Source organism: Danio aesculapii, chromosome 5, assembly GCF_903798145.1.
Source record: "Danio aesculapii chromosome 5, fDanAes4.1, whole genome shotgun sequence".
NCBI classification, from domain to species: Eukaryota; Metazoa; Chordata; class Actinopteri; order Cypriniformes; family Danionidae; genus Danio; species Danio aesculapii.
The window spans coordinates 1,215,029-1,231,578 of record NC_079439.1 but is presented as its reverse complement, the minus strand read 5'-3'; the positions used below and the strand labels follow the sequence as shown (position 1 = coordinate 1,231,578).

The 16,550-nt window shown below is 36.3% G+C and overlaps 1 protein-coding gene across 2 annotated transcripts in view; it reads right to left on the bottom strand.

Moving 5' to 3' along the window:
• Positions 1-1,440: 1,440 nt before the first annotated feature.
• Positions 1,441-16,550, bottom strand: part of dnm1a (dynamin 1a) — a 123,659-nt gene continuing 108,549 nt past the window's right edge. For both annotated transcript variants that reach the window (XM_056457197.1, XM_056457198.1), the window contains exons 16-21: positions 9,971-10,080; positions 5,211-5,322; positions 5,092-5,103; positions 2,858-3,028; positions 1,864-2,105; positions 1,441-1,651 (exon numbers count right to left, since the gene is read on the bottom strand). In XM_056457197.1, the coding sequence (XP_056313172.1) occupies positions 1,441-1,651; positions 1,864-2,105; positions 2,858-3,028; positions 5,092-5,103; positions 5,211-5,322; positions 9,971-10,080 (858 nt within the window). The remainder of the gene's footprint in view (positions 1,652-1,863; positions 2,106-2,857; positions 3,029-5,091; positions 5,104-5,210; positions 5,323-9,970; positions 10,081-16,550) is intronic.

Below are 16,550 nucleotides of genomic sequence, written 5' to 3'. Positions count from 1 at the left end.
TTAATTCACACAAGTCTAGTTTGCATCTTTGGATGGAAACACAGCTATCGGCTTTAGAATATCTTGTTTTGTGTTTACAATCACTTGAGTGTGAATAATTAATGAGATCATTTTCATTTTCAGATGAACTGTACCTTTAAGAAAAAGCATGTTTCTGTCTGTTTTGTCCTTCAGTCCACTTAGATGTGTTTTCAACGCTCTATCTAGAGGCCTGTGAAAGGACGCTGTTTTCTGTGGACTGTGAAAACAGAGGTGTTTGAAAAAGAGGACTTTATGTCTGGTTGCTCTTAGAGATGCACCCACTGCAATTTTCTCCAGTTTGCTGCCAATTAAGATTTTTCCCACTAAAATTCTGTTCTATGGATTACACAGAATTACATACATGACATACAAGTTAATATGTGGATTTCACAAGATAAAGTATATATCATATATGCAACATAAAATTCAAAATACTGCAAAAATCTCAGTTTAATTGTACTGTATATTTTTTAACCATTGGAATTACCACAGCAAAAAAAAGCTTTTCTTCGAGTCTTTGTCTTGTTTCTAAAGAGGCAAAAAATATGGTCTTGTTTTCAGAAATAATTCAGTTTTTCCTTAAAACAAGCAAAATAATCTGCCAATGGGGTAATTAAAATAATCTTGCTTTAGCTTTGAAATAACATTATTTTGCTCACTCCATTGGCAGATTATTGTGCTTGTTTTAAGGAAAACCTCACTTCATTTCAACAAATTATTTATGAAAACCCAATTGTTTGCCAATCTAGAACATGCTTCATTAAACATTTGTAGATATTTGGACTAAAAAAAGACAAAAACTTCAAGAAAAACATTTATTGCAGTCTATGTACATATACCGTATGTTCAAGTATAATACATACAATTATATATATGTTCATATATGGCCACTTATAATTATAGCTAATATATATATATATATATATATATATATATATATATATATATATATATATATATATATATATATATATATATATATATATATATATATATATATATATATGTGTATGTGTATATGTGTATATATATATATATATATATATATATATATATATATATATATATATATATATATATATATATGTGTGTGTATATGTATGTATATATATATATATATATATATATATATATATATATATATATATATGTATATATATGTATATGAACATACTGTGTATGTATACTAATAAAGATGAAAGAAGAGAGCAGACAGGAAGTGCTTTTTGAAATAAAAACAGTGATTAAATGTGTCTGGTTTAACGTAGACAACAATTGCTTGTCTTCTATTGGCTGGACAAACATATTATTCTGAACACACACTAGGTGGCGCTAGTGCAGCAGATATGACATTTATTCCTGCAGTCTGAGCACATTAGTGTTGTTTATTAGTGAGTCTGCTGGTAATATCACTGGGTCTCACCTGGGCACACTGGGTGGGGCGCGGTTAGGCCGGGATGGGACTGTAGGAGGGGGTCCGCCGAAGGGGTCTGGAGAGGCTCCAGGGCGGGAGGGAACAGGTGGCCCACCTGCAGCTGGGGGCCCCGGGGCTGAACCACGGGAACCAGGGCGAGCTGGAGGCCCTGGAGGAGGAGCCCGTCTCTGAGGGGTCGGGCTAGTGGCCGGAGACCTGACCGAGTAATAGGTCACACTTTACAATAAGGCTTAATATTGCAGCACAGACATTAAATAAAAGTAATACAACATACATATATGTACTGCAGGTGGAAAAAAGCAACTTTGCTAAAGCATGGCACTAAGCAAGTTTTCTTTTGAGGTCAACGTATTGTTGTGCATGTTCCTGTCAAATAAATTCAGATATGCTGTCCATCCTGAACGCACCTTCCTCCAGAGCCAGTGCGCTGCACCTGTAGCCAGGAGTCGTCCACGGGCGGAGGCAGAGAGGTGGAGATGGTGGTGGTGCTGATGTCCCCGATGATGTTGAGCGCCTCTTTTAGAGCGTGGTACATGCGGAGCATCTCGTCCCGCCGCTGCGCCTGTTCAGCAGACTCCTCCATCAGTGTGTTCTGATCTCCACATGAGTACAGCGAGGCCAGCAGCTCTGCATTGATGTACTCCTTCGTCTGAGAATGCAGAGATATTAGGATGATACATTTTAAGATTATACACATCGACCACATGAACAACTGTTCATTAGCTGCTTGAATCGAAGATGCAATTTAGACTTGCAGTGGGGGAAATTAGAGTATTGAATACGCCATGTTTTTTCCTTGAAATAATATTTCTAAAGCAGCTGCTGACATGGAATTAAACCAGAAATGGGTTTAATACTTTATATAAAAGGCTTTATTAATGATGGCAGCTTAAAGACGCCTCTCATATGGAGAATGAAGCCTCATGCATTGCTCAGGTGTGAGCTTTTCACAGACTTCATCAGAGTGTCAAAATCTTGATGCTTCTGTTGATCTCATCTATCAAATCTGAGCTTTATTTTGTATTCTCTATTGGATTCGGGTCAGGTGATTGGCTGGGCCATTCTACAGCTTGATTTTCTTTCTCTGAAAGCATCTGAGAGTCTCCTCGGCTGTGTTTTGGATCATCGTCTTGCTGAAATGTCCACCCTGGGTTCATCTTCATCCTCCTGCTAATGTAGATGTTGGACTGAAGCTCCTGATATTCATTTACACTGAGGAAGGGCAGAGGGTTGCTGAAGAACTACTGATTTCAGCTACTGTCTGCTGTCTTCATATACATTTACAATACTTCAATACTTTTCCCCTGCGTCATTTCATTTTATTAAGCATAACTTCATTTGCACACTTAGTCAAAATAAATAAAAATAAGTCAAAATGAGGCTGTGTCTGATTCTGCTTACATTATTGATCATCAGATGCATGATGGTCTTGGGTATCAGGTCTCGTACAGTCTTGTTGACTATGCCCATGTAGGAGTCCACCAGGTTTCGGATGGTCTCCACCTGCCTCTCCAGCTGAGGGTCCATGGAGTGCATGAACCCGTCCGAACCGTTCTCTTCGCCAGCATCGCTCTACACACACACACAATCATAATCACACACAGCTCAAACATATGCAATTAGGGCTGCACAATATATCGAAACATTATCACGATAACATTATATGCAATATTGCAAAAAGGTGTGATAGGGGAAAATTATTCACCTTTCTGTAAAATTTTGGTTAGTTTAAAATATTTCACCAAATGATATTGAACAGATTCAGGAAATGTTCACAGTATGTCTGATAATATTTGTTCTTCTGGAGAAAGTCTTATTTGTTTTATTTCGGCTAGAATAAAAGCAGTTTTTAATAGTTTTAAAGCCATTTTAAGGTCAATATTATTAGCCCCCTTCAGCAATATTAGTTTTGGATTGTCTCCAGAATAAACCACTGTTTTACAATGACTTGCCTAATTACCCTAACTTTACCCTAATTACCCTAGTTAATCCTTTAAATGTCACTTTAAGCTGAATACTAGTGTCTTGAAGAATATCTAGTCTAATATTATTTACTGTCATCATGGCAAAGAATTAAGAAATGAAAAATTACTAAAAATAATAGGTTTACAAAAACGTTCTCTTCATTCATCTCTCAATTAAACAGCACTTTAGAAAAGATTTCAACTGTATTCGACCAATCAGATGGGGCTGTACTGTCTTTGCTCTGCCTCCACAGTATTTGTTGTTCTGCTATTGGCTGGAGCACCCAAAGCTGTAAACCCAGAGTTAAAATAAACTCTAATGGAGGAATAAACTAAATGATTTCTTTTCTCTTTGCCATGATGACAGCACATAATCTTTGACTAGATATTTTTCAAGATACTAGTATTCAGCTTAAAGTGACATTTAAAGGCTTAACTAGGTTAACTAGGCAAGGAATTTGTTCTGTATACAATCAAAAAACTACATTTAATAATATTAATAATAACAATAATTCTGACCACAGCAGCTTTTACATTTTTAAAAAACATTTTGTTCTGTAGACAATTGAAAAATAATTGTAAACAACGGTTTTAAAAACAGCTTTTATTCCAGCCAAACTTAAAACTAACCAGACTTTACCCAGAAAACAAATATGGGAAATATCCTTGGTCTGCTAAACATACATTACATAAATAAATGATTTTAAAAAAACTAGTAAAAATACAATTTCTCAAGGCAAATTGCAAGAAATCTCATTATGGATCCTTTTAACCAGACTGTTTTGACGCGTTTAATGCTCATCAACATCTCAAATCCTTAAACGTTTTTAATATTCAGATAAAAAAAAAACGTATGAACATTAATATGTATTTACATACACTGTAAAATCCAATAGGCAAACTTATCAACTGAAATGAGTGTAGTTAACTCAAAATTTACTGGAAGTTAATTCTACTCATTTGAAAAGAGTTTTGAACTCGTGTTAATGAGATTCATGTTTGTGGAGTTGTTTAATGATCCTTTGCTGAAATGTTGAGAGATTGAATGTTTTATTTCTTTTAAGGTAAGTAATTCTGTAATTCTGCTCGATGACAGCAGGTGTACATCATTAATGCTCAATCAACACTTAAATCACATAAATACATTCAACTTGAATGGAGTAAGTTCACAGTACTCCTATAGATTAGTTTTTGAACTTGGTTTGTTGCAATCAGCTTCCTCTAACAGTTTGGGTTGACTTAACTTTTTGGGTTTTACAGTGTATGTATCATATCTTTGCATCAAATTACACTAAGCAAATGAGCGCTTGTGTGAGGTGTGTGTACTGCAGTGTGTATGGGGGCAGGACAGTAAATCTAACATTATTATATTCTCTCTTCTGGCTGCCATTATCAGTCTCACACTATTGCTTTCCTCCTTCTGAAAGTCTTGATAACACCATCCTGGAGTTTTTCTTTTATTGTTTCAGCTAATAGGATTGTAAAACAATGATTTGTAGTACTCTCCCATTCATTGCACTCTGAGTTTACCAAGTACGACCACTTTAATGCTGAGAAACGTGCTAATATGAAAAGGGTTGATTGCAATACTCAACAACAATATTGCATATAGCATTTTTTCCTAGTATCACGCAGCACCTTACTGTAAAAAATAAAGAAGAATGTGTGTACCTTCTCCTTTTCCTGGTGTGACACAATGGAAAGCAGCATAAGAGAAACACAACAGCATTATACGGTGCATTAGTCAAATCATTCATTAGCTTTCATTAAAAGCTGAGATGAATACACACCACCACACGCTCGGGATAAACTCCGGCACGCAGGAATGAAGCTTTCCAGCCGTCCACCTCCTCCTGGCTCTCACAGGCCAGCTCCAGCTGACGGTAGTCCTTATACACGTTCCTGACATGCAGAAGATGTGAATGTTTATGCCATAAGCACTCATTATACTTGACACGTGTTGCACACAAACTTACAATTATTCGCCCTCCTGTGAATTTCTTTTTCAAATATTTCCCAAATGATGTTGAACAGATTCAGGAAATGTTCACAGTATTCCCTCTAATATTTGTTCTTCTGGAGAAAGTCTTATTTGTTTTATTTCAGCTAGAATAAAAGCAGTTCTTAATAGTTTTAAAGCCATTTTAAGGTCAATATTATTAGCCCCCTTCAGCAATATTAGTTTAGGATTGTCTCCAGAACAAACCACTGTTATACAATGACTTGCCTAATTACCCTAACTTTACCCTAATTACCCTAGTTAAGCCTTTACATGTCACTTTAAGCTGAATACTAGTGTCTTGAAGAATATCTAGACTAATATTATTTACTGTCATCATGACAAAGAGAAAATAAATCAGTTATTAGAGATGAGTTATTAACACTATTATGATTAGAAATGTGTTAATCTTCTCTTTGTTAGACAGAACTTAGGAAAAACATATACAGGATGGCGAATAATAATAGTTTTTTATTAGTTAATGTTAAACCATTCACTGATATCTCTGCTATATAACCCATACCTGTTAACCTTGCCTTTTTTGCTGGGTTTTTCCCTTATTTTACCATTCTATTTAAGTATTTTCCCATATTTCCCCAGTATTTTTACTGTAGTCATAATAATTACAAAAGCTGTTCAAGAGAATTAGGCTTTCGCTTTATTTCAGCTTTAAAACTAGTTGAAATTAATATTAAAACCGCATTCACTCATTAAAGCTGTGGGTCGACGATTTGAAGAGAAGCGAAAGTGGACACTTTGGATGTGGGTGTGTTTATAAACAGACGAATACACTTATTAATATTTAAAAACATTTCCATCCTGCAGGCTTTATTTTAAACACAGTTTTGTCTTGAATGAGATTACACAGTTACAAAAGTAATCGAATAGGAGTATCCCATATTTCTACATCCCAATGTTGACTGGTATGATATAACCATATATGGCAAAATTGCAAGATAGTTATTAGGGCTGGGCGGTATATTGAGTTCTGGGGATATATCAATATTATTCCCCAATGCGAAATTGACAAGCAGCACCTGAATGTGTTCAGAAGAATTAATAACGCCAAAATGAGATGAATTTATAGCGCATTTTGAAAGTGAAACCATCTCATATTCACTGATTATAAGTTCAGTATTTATTACACGACGGTTTCTTCTTTACATTCACGTTATAAAATTTAGCTCTGCCTTCTGGTCTGCTATTGCATATTGACTTCAATTCCCATTGTTCTTATTCAATTCTCATCTGTATTTATCCAAAGCGAGCAGAAGGGCTGCCAAAATCACTCTGGACCCCTCACACCCAGCACACTGCCTCTGTGAACTTTAACCTTCTGGTCGACGCTACAGAGCACTGCGCACCAGAACAGCCTGACACAGAAACAGTTTCTTCCCTCAGGCAATCCATCTCATGAACACTTGATGATAATAATTGTGGAACCAACATCACTACTGCTGTACACTTTTATACACATATACACTTATTTAACAACACACTTTACATGCCAATTTGCACATAACAGCTGCACATATAACATTGTATATAGTAATAAACGTACATACACTTGTCTATTTAGATATTTGCACTCACTACTTACTTCTATTTTAAAATTATATTCATTATCTGTTTTTGTCCTGTCTCTGTAATCCTGTTGCACTGTAGAAGCTCTGTCACCAAAACAAATTCCTCGTATGTGTGAACATACCTGGCAATAAAGCTCTTTCTGATTCTGATTATATTCTAATCAATATATTTATTTATTCTGTATAATTGATTTATTTATTTTAGCCTATTAACTGGAGGACGTGATTTGATTTGTGTGAGTGTGCCTAGTGTAAAAACGATTGGTGCTTTAAACGATTATTAAAACTTTTCTATTTTAATATCTCGCTGTTAGCTACTCTTTCAACAAATAACAATATAAGAATGATAATTATAATGATGATAATAACAGGGAGGGAAACCCCTGTGTTTGAATTATATTTTGCTCAAAAGCTGTTTAATAAAGTTTTAATAAAGGCTTTGACTCAAGTAACCATTTATGGAAAATACCGGATATATATGGTATACTGTCATTCCTCCTAAAAATACCGAGATATGATTTTTTTTCCCCATATCGCCCAGCCCTAATAGTTATTAGTAATTATTGCATTTGTAATATTTTGCAGCATTGTATATTGCAGTTTAACACTGTAAAAAATGAGCAGAAATACCAAAAATCAGTAAAAGTGCCAAAGTGCAGTAAAATGTTCATGTACTGTCAAATGAATTACAGTAACTCTCTACTGTAATCTAATTTTACTGGCTACTGTGCTGTCAGTACTGTACTGTAAAATATAAGGACATCACTAACAGTATATCAAATATGATCATCAGGCTTTTGAGGAAGGGTTATTATGTGTTTATATCCCAATAATCTTCAATTTTGCATTAAATTGCATGTTTTGAAACTATAGAGCTTTGATCATAAATCTTACTCATACTAGGCATGGGCCAGTATTAGATTCTGATGATATGATAACCTTAGATAAAATTTCATGGTATTGATTACTTCTCTAAAATGTATTCTTTTTAAATGTCTGGGTGAAAAACAAAAACTTTTTTCCCCTTTGAACATAACAGATTTTATTTTGAGAAACATCCCAGCAGGCACAGAACGTCAACATGACGTCAGATTGATGTTGTATCCCAACGTCGAGGAGATGTTGCAGTTTGTTTGGAATTGAAAATCCAGTTGACATCAGAACCGAACGTCAAGCTAACGTCAGTGTCCAACATCCAACCTAAAATCAACCAAATATCAACGTCTAATGATGTTACAGCTTGACGTTGTGTGGACGTTACCACATGGCGTTGGATTTTGGTTGCCATACCTGATGAATAAATGTCAGTATTTGACGTCAATATGACGCTGGTTTAAGATGTTGGCTCGATTGTAGGATTTTAGCCACTTTATAACGCAACCTAAAATGAATCAAATATCAACATAATTTGACATCATTATTGGATGTCAACTTAACATTATCATTAGACACTGGCTAGACATTGAATTTTGGTCACCTGACGTCACGTCCTACATCTAATCTAATATTAACGTCTTATGATGTTGCGTGCCTGCTGAATAATTCAAATGAATAATTGAATCAATCATTAGTTTTTAAAAAACACAGATTTCTGTACAAGTTCAAATAAAATCTTTGGATATATTTTCTGCTGGAGATACTGTTGTCCTAAAAATCTTTAAAAACAAAACATAAATAAAAAAATCTCACAAATACCTTCGGTACAGCATAGCAGACAATTTTGGCGGTTTTAAAACCTTGATTTTTTTTTTAAACCGCTGTATTGACCTTATTCTTCAATGTGGAAGTGCACTCATTTTTGCGATTGTTTTAGAACTTCCGATTCAGGATAAAGTAGAATATTCTACAGACAAAGAAGAATATTATAAAAAGAAAATATCAGTTTGCAACATCGAGCAGCAAAACGAGCTGTTTTTAACATCTAAAAATGAATGGAAGTGAATGAGACCAGAAGTCTCGAGCCAAAATGATTCAAATGGCTGCGCCCACTCGTACGCGGAGAATAAGGTGAATACCTTAAACACAGTTATTATTCCATGTCTAACTCATACTAAAACAAATTATTAAAAAAAGATTAGACTGCTCTGACAAATACATAATATTATAGTAAATAAATAATAGTAATATTATTTAATTTTATGTAAATATTCTGCTATACTGTTAAATAGGTATGGGACGATTACCGTTTTCAAGGTATAGCGCGGTTTGGAAAAGTCAAGGTTTTAAAACCACCAACATTTTCTGCTAGACCGTTCATAATGTACGTGTAAGTTTTTATTTACTTTTTTTTTTTTTTTTTTTTTTTTTTTTTTTGGACGGCAGTATCTTCAGCAGAAAAAAATATCCAATGATGGCATTTTAAATTGTATAGAAATCAGTGCTTTTGAAATGAATGAAGACAGCAGAAGTAAATGATTCAATTGAATTATTTAGCCTGACATGTTTACTGCTCCAAAATATTATAAATCTTTCAAAAAATTAAATATATTGTGCTGAAAGGGGAAAAAAAGTTCTTGTTTATTACCCAGACATTTAAAAAGAATCTATTTTAGAGCAGTGATCATGGTACTGTGATACCGTGATATTTTTAATCCAAGGTTATCATACTGTCAGAATCTTATACCGGCACATGCCTAGTATGAGTAACTCATGGATTTTCAAATATTTACTATAACAACTAATAAATTAAAATGTAAATAATGCATTTTAATAATAATATTACATATAATTATAATATTTTCATATATCAGAATTTTTAAATTCAATTTTTACTTTTTTAAATTTAATTTCTGATAAACTATTTAATTTAACATTTTCTTTTTTACGTTTTATCAACAACTATATCAAACTGCATATATTTGCATTTAAACTGATTGTTTCACAGGTATGAGCTCCATGTTCTCCCTATATATGGTCTGCTTTGTGGTGCTTCTGAAGGGTTGTGTTTGTCTGCTTGACTTCTGACCTTTGCTCAGTGTTGAAGAGGGCAAAGATGTGTTTGCTGGACATGAAGCCCTTCTCCACATCTCTGAACTTCAGATTGTCCACCTGCAGCATGTACTTCTTCTCTTTCTCCTGCAGGGGGCACAAAAGAGGTGATGAGATTAATGCAGTGTGTCTGAGAATGAGAAGAACTGAGAGACAGATTCATATTCTGATTTTGAGAAGCTTGTTGGATGTATGCTGGTCAAGATGACTGGGCTTCCATGATTTAAGCGTGCTCCGAATATGTCTTTGACTTGTCTAAAGCATAAATACACCATAATATGTGTGCAGATATTTGAGAATCATGCTAATTGAACACACTTGTGTATCTGGTAAACAATGCTGAAGTCAGTTATTCTGCTTTGGGAACGTGTGTTTTATGTCAGAATATCTGTCTCTGCTTTGATCTCTGTAACTCCGCCCGCTGCCACTTTAACCAATTATATTTCAGCACCCAGGGTTGCCAGTTGGTGTAAAACAGTGTATTTAGTTCCAGTCCTGAAGGCTCTGTGTATACGGACGCAGCTGAAAATGTGACCTCTGGAGGACAGAAGCAGCCTCTCAAATAACACGCAGATTTAGAGTTATAAACATACACATGAGGGGGGTTTTAATTAGCAAATAATATAAAAATTTAAAAAAACATTAGCATTAGCTGAGCATTTAAAGTGTAAGACTCAATTGTTAGACATGCTCCTGTTTGTGTCATCAATCTGGCAACCTTTGTGTGTGCATTATCATTTTAGCAGGGGTCAGGTGAAAAAAACCTCTCCAATGTTTTGAACTTGGACTGCAATACCTAGTTCAACCACTAGGTGTCAATCCTACATACTACCTTTAAAACACATGCAAATGATGACGTTTCACTCTGTTATGGTTATATGTTGCAATGACTCCACAAATCTCATTTATTGATCAACTATAATCCCAATTTACCATTGCATATCATGCGACGTGACTGTAGCGGACACACACATTGCAATATTGTTATATTGAGCAGCCTTAATAGACAGTGTAAATATATATATATATATAGCAGAGTGGATTTTAAGTCTCCACCACACGCGTCTGGAACTGATTAGAGCCGTCAGAGCTAAAATAAAGCATGAGGGCGGGTGACGGCGGAGTCTGACTGGTGCACCACAGTTGTCTGGCTGGCCGTCAGGGGCCCGGAGCACAGTGGGTACAGCCTGGTATTCCCCTGCCCACCAGAGCCAGCACCGCGCCCTGCTGTAACGCCCGAAAAACACACACCAACCAGCTGGAGCTGACGAAAAAAGACCAGCCACGGGGCACAGAGATCTGATTGGTGTTCGAGAGACTTTCTGAAGTCTTACAGTCGAAGACAAGATTGCAGCTAGTGTTTTTCCCCTACTGATAAACGTCTGCTGAAAGGTCAATGTGACTATTTTTAATTTCATACAGCTCCTCACTCAAATGTTGTTTGTTTGTTTAAACTGTGTATTTAAAATGAGCTGAAACGACACCATTTGACGTTTTTTTGAAGACAACTTGATTGTTTTATGTCCAATCTAAATAAATTTGTAAAAACTAATGTAAACTTTAATCTTTTATGTCACCCCAACACAAATCAAAAACATTTTTTACAGCATTGATGTTGTAATGCAATTAAAATATGATCAGTTCAATAGACTTCAGCATTAATGTAGTTGTTCATACGCTAACTGTTTTCAAGGTATACCACGTTTGGAAAAGTCAAGGTTTTAAAACGGTCAATTTTCTGCTATACCGTTCCTATGGCATATGTAAAAAAATATATATATATATATTATTTTATACTGGACAACAGTATGTCCAGCAGAAAAGATATCCAAAAATGTCATTATAAATGGTAAAGAAATCAGTGTTTTTAAAACTAATGAAGACAGCAGAAGTCAATGATTCATTTGAATTATTAAGCTTGACATTTGTTATTGTTTTATTTACCCAGACATTTAAAAAGAATATATAATAGAGCAGTAATCTCAATACCGCGAAACCGTGATATTTTTATCTCATCTGTTTAACATATTTTTGCATAAACTATTATATTTTGATTTAGTTTCTATTGTAAAGTATGATTTAGGCTCTGTGACCCTTGTTTTTTTTAGGTTTTCACTTGTATTCACTTGCATCCCGGATGAGCCCCCAATTTTGAGTGCCATGAGGCCAATTTCTAAATTTGCGCACACATATCCAACGCCAAACCCTGACATGCATGTCCTAAAATTAACAGCATGTTATGGCAATGCGTAGTGGAAAAGCTAGTGTGGGTGGAGCTAATAGCCACAGGGATTGGGAAAGGCCGGTGTTATGAGTGCTTAATAAATGTCGAGCCATGTAGAGGAGCTTCAGATGAATACATTTGTTTTGTTTGCTTTGATTAAACTTGTTGAAAAGTTGTTCTCTTTTTCCTGAATGAGTGTGATTTTTAGGTACTGCTATCGTAGCATTGCACACATAAAAATATGCATTTTACACCCAAAACTTGACACAGTGTCGTATAGAAACTCCACTGTCTACTAGTGTTTTAGAAGTGTTATAGCAAAAGCAGCAGAAAGAAGTCTGGAATATAGCTGTCATTACTATAGCTTGAAACCGTGTTTTTTTATCCAAGGTTATCAAACCATCAGAATCTCATACCAGCCCATACCTATCATAGGTAAAACAAGATGAAAAGCCACTTAAACACAAGCACTGTCAGTAGCAGCAAGCAATCGCTGAAACTCCATTGAAAATACTGGGGTAAAATAAAATGTAATGTTTTAAAGACATGATGCTGAACAATGTCATTTAATGCAGTGCTTTTTATCCAGTCTGAGACCCACTTTATAACCTAAATCACTCAGGCAGTGAAGATCAGTGATTTTTAAAGGTGCTATACATAGGTTTTTGACTCTTTTGAAGCATAAAACACCATCAGATGTTTGCAAATATTTCAGATCATGTTCAGTGAACATTCTTGTTTATCTGAAAAACAATGCTGAAGTCAGATATTCTGCTTTGATAATGTGATTTATGTGCCGGAACGGCTGTCTTTGTTTTGGTTCATTTAACCCGCCCACTGCCAGTTTTGCCAATTATATTTCAGCACCACAGGTTGCCTTGGTAGCAAACAGCGTATTTCATTCATTTATTCAGGAAGGCTCTAAAAGCATGCGTCCGTGACTGAAATGCGACCTCCGGTGGACAGTAGCAGACTCCGAAATGAGACGCAGATTCAGAGTTCCACATGAGGTTATTAATTAGCAAATAATATAAATATTACAAGTGTAAACATTAGGTGAGCAGGTTACATTGTAATCCCATGTCCTAACAACATGCTATGTGACGAGATGCGCAGTGATTAGCAATTTGGCTGTTTGCACCAGACGAAACACGACACAAATGTAAATGCAGCCATTCAGAAGCACAGAATAGTGCACTCACTGCACTCCAGCCAAATGGTAATGTTTATAATCTAATTAATACATATTAAAGGTTTTTAACATGATTAAATGTAGATGCTGAATCACTGATATGTGTTGGTTTGTACTGAGTCTCAGTTCTAAATTTTATTTTCTTAGGTTTATTTCATTTTCCAGATCTGAGCTGAACTATCTGCTGCTGATTTCAGTATAGGCCAATAAATGTCATGTGAAATTTCATTCAGACCCACATTATGAGCATTTAACACCGAATAAAGCACATGAGCTGTACCTGAGCTGATCAGTGTCAGTTTTCTGTTGTTCTCCTGTGAGAAACAGAAACCGTTTCTAAAATATCAATTTCATCTTCTTTTAATATGGAAAATATTCCTCCTGTCGCGTGCCGTTGCTTTTATTTAGAACACAGTGTTTGATAGTCAGGCACACTGCTGGTGTCCTCAATCTGGCAACCTGCTCTTGCCTGTGTTTTGATCCAGGAGTGCAATACCTAGATCAACCACTGGGTGTCAAACTGGCATACTGCACCTTTAAAGAAAACTGACCCTAAAACCCTTTTATAACGTCATACAGTTCACCAGAACTGGGTTACTGAAAATTAAAGTCCTTCTGCATATACACTATTGTGTGCTTTTCTTTATCAAACATTTCCCAAGTGCTGTTTAATGGAGAGAACACATCTCTAATCATAATGGTTTTAATAACTCAACTGATTTATTTTCTCTTTGTCATGATGACAGTAAATAATATTAGACTAGATATTCTTCAAGACACTAGTATTCAGCTTAAAGTGACATTTAAAGGCTTCACTAGGGTAATTAAATGTGCAGATGAATGGTGTCGGTGCGAGAGCTCTTCTGAGTTGTACTGTGGTCACTTTCGGGATTTTTCCTTTTCTGTGTGTTTCATCACCGTCAGGGGTTTTCCGAGTGTGTAACGTGTGTCAGGTACTCGAGCCAGCTGGACCAGGTGCTCATCATCACACACACACACACGCACACTCACACACACACACACACACACACACACACACACACAAGCACACACACTCGCGTACAGTCATGGCACAGGACAGATGACGTCATCAGTGAAGCCATGGCAACTGTCTCTCCCGCACACACACACACACATACACACAACACACAGGCACACATTTTCACACATGCAGATAGACACAGGCACACACACATACACAAACACTCTCTCACAAACACACACACACACACTTTCTCACATACAGACAGACACACACACACACACAATCTCTCTCTTTCTCTCTCCTCAATCCTCTCTTTCCAAAATCTGGCTGAGGAAAAGGAAAAATCTGAGTCAGTGCGTGTGCGCGTGTGTGCGCGTGTGTGCGCGTGTGTGTGTGTGTGTGTGTGTGTGTGTGTGAAAGAGAGAGAGTGTCTGTCTGTGTGTGGAGGAAGAGTATGCGTGTATGTATGTCTGTGTGTGTGTGTGTGTGTCTGTGTGGGAGAGAGAGAGACGAGTGCAGGGAAATGAGGGAGCTGAGATGATGGGATGATCACCGCTCTACTCTTAAAGGGACAGTTCAGAAAGAGCGTCAGTCATCATCTCCTTGTCCTCGTGTCTTTCCAGACCTATGTGATGTGTTTCTGTTCAGACCATGATCATTTGTAGGTGAACTGTTCCTTTAAAAATGACATTTTGCAATGAAAAGTCTTCTAGAACATGAGGGTACAAAAACAATCTAATAAAGATAAAGAAAATCCCTGTACTGATGATCATTTCATATTTAAGAAGTAGTGGTGTAATGGATCACAGATCTCCCGGTTCGGATCGTACCATTTTTCAGATCAGCCAAAAAAATTGCTTTCCATTTATTACAGAAACAGCACTGCAAGACACTTTTGTTTTTAACAAACAGAACTGAGAAGCTGTAATTTAATTACAAATAAAATTAGGAAATAATCAGCTGAAGAAAAATATACTGAAATATTCAGTGCTGTGAATTCACTGTTACTACTGCTGTTGCTGACACTAAATGTGGAAATCTAACATTATCATTTGTACCACCCGTATTTACTTTAGTCTCATCTTCAATAAATGATTGAGTTCTTCACTCATAAACTTCATGTTTCATTGCTAGATGATCATTATTGAAGAATTATTCAGTGGCATATATTTGATGGCTGGTTGTCGCCACCTACTGGTGACAGTGTAATTGCTGCCTACAACTTTCTTTTTTTGAGCATCGAGTTAAACGCATATGATGGTGATTTAATCTTTACCATAAACATCAGTGGTTTTATGTCAACTATAAACTGTTCTCCCAGAACTTCTGTGTTATTTGACTGTTTGGTAACTTAACTCAAAAACTCAAAAGACTTTCAAGAGTTCACACTTAGCTGATGATTAATTATAAGCTACTTTGGCATGCTGTCTCAGGAGAGAGCCCTGAGCTCATAAGATCCTCGAGCTCGGGGCACCCTCCCGTTTGCAAGGCGATGGGGGAGTTTGAGCTCAGGTAGATCTGGAGAACTCCCCTGCTGTAGTAACTAATGAACAGATAGTGATTGCTCTTAAGAGATAACTATTTACTAGGATCATGTCTATGGTGCCGATTTGAATTAGTCAGTTAACTTAAATTGCATGTTTTTGGACAGTGGGAGGAAACCGGGGAACCCGGGGGAAACGCATGTGAGCACAGGGAGAAAGTGCAAACTCCTGCTGGTTTGGTAAAACCTGGAACCAGAGACGTTATTGCTGTGAGGCAACAGTGCTAAGCACTGGGCCACCGTGGGGAAGAAGGAGGAGTAGGGGGGAAGGGGGGATTCTTCAAAACGAAGATAGAAACGAAGATAGTAGTGGTACGTAACTCAGGGTATTTGTAGTAGCTTAGGAGTTGTCTGATTGGTGCATTGAGAATTGGATGATGCGGATCCAGCTGCTAGCAATCATAAGCACGTGATCCTCTCGAAATTAGTTTATAAATAAACTTCACAGAGACTGAATCTCTTTCTTGATTTTTGCATTTTTCAATCACAGATTTGAGTTCAGCGATTCGAGGATTAATAAACATCTGCAAATCAGCATCATTTATAATGTATGTTGCGTGGGTGTTGAGATCCTGATCTTTTAATGATTAATGGTGCAGCGTACACTGAATGC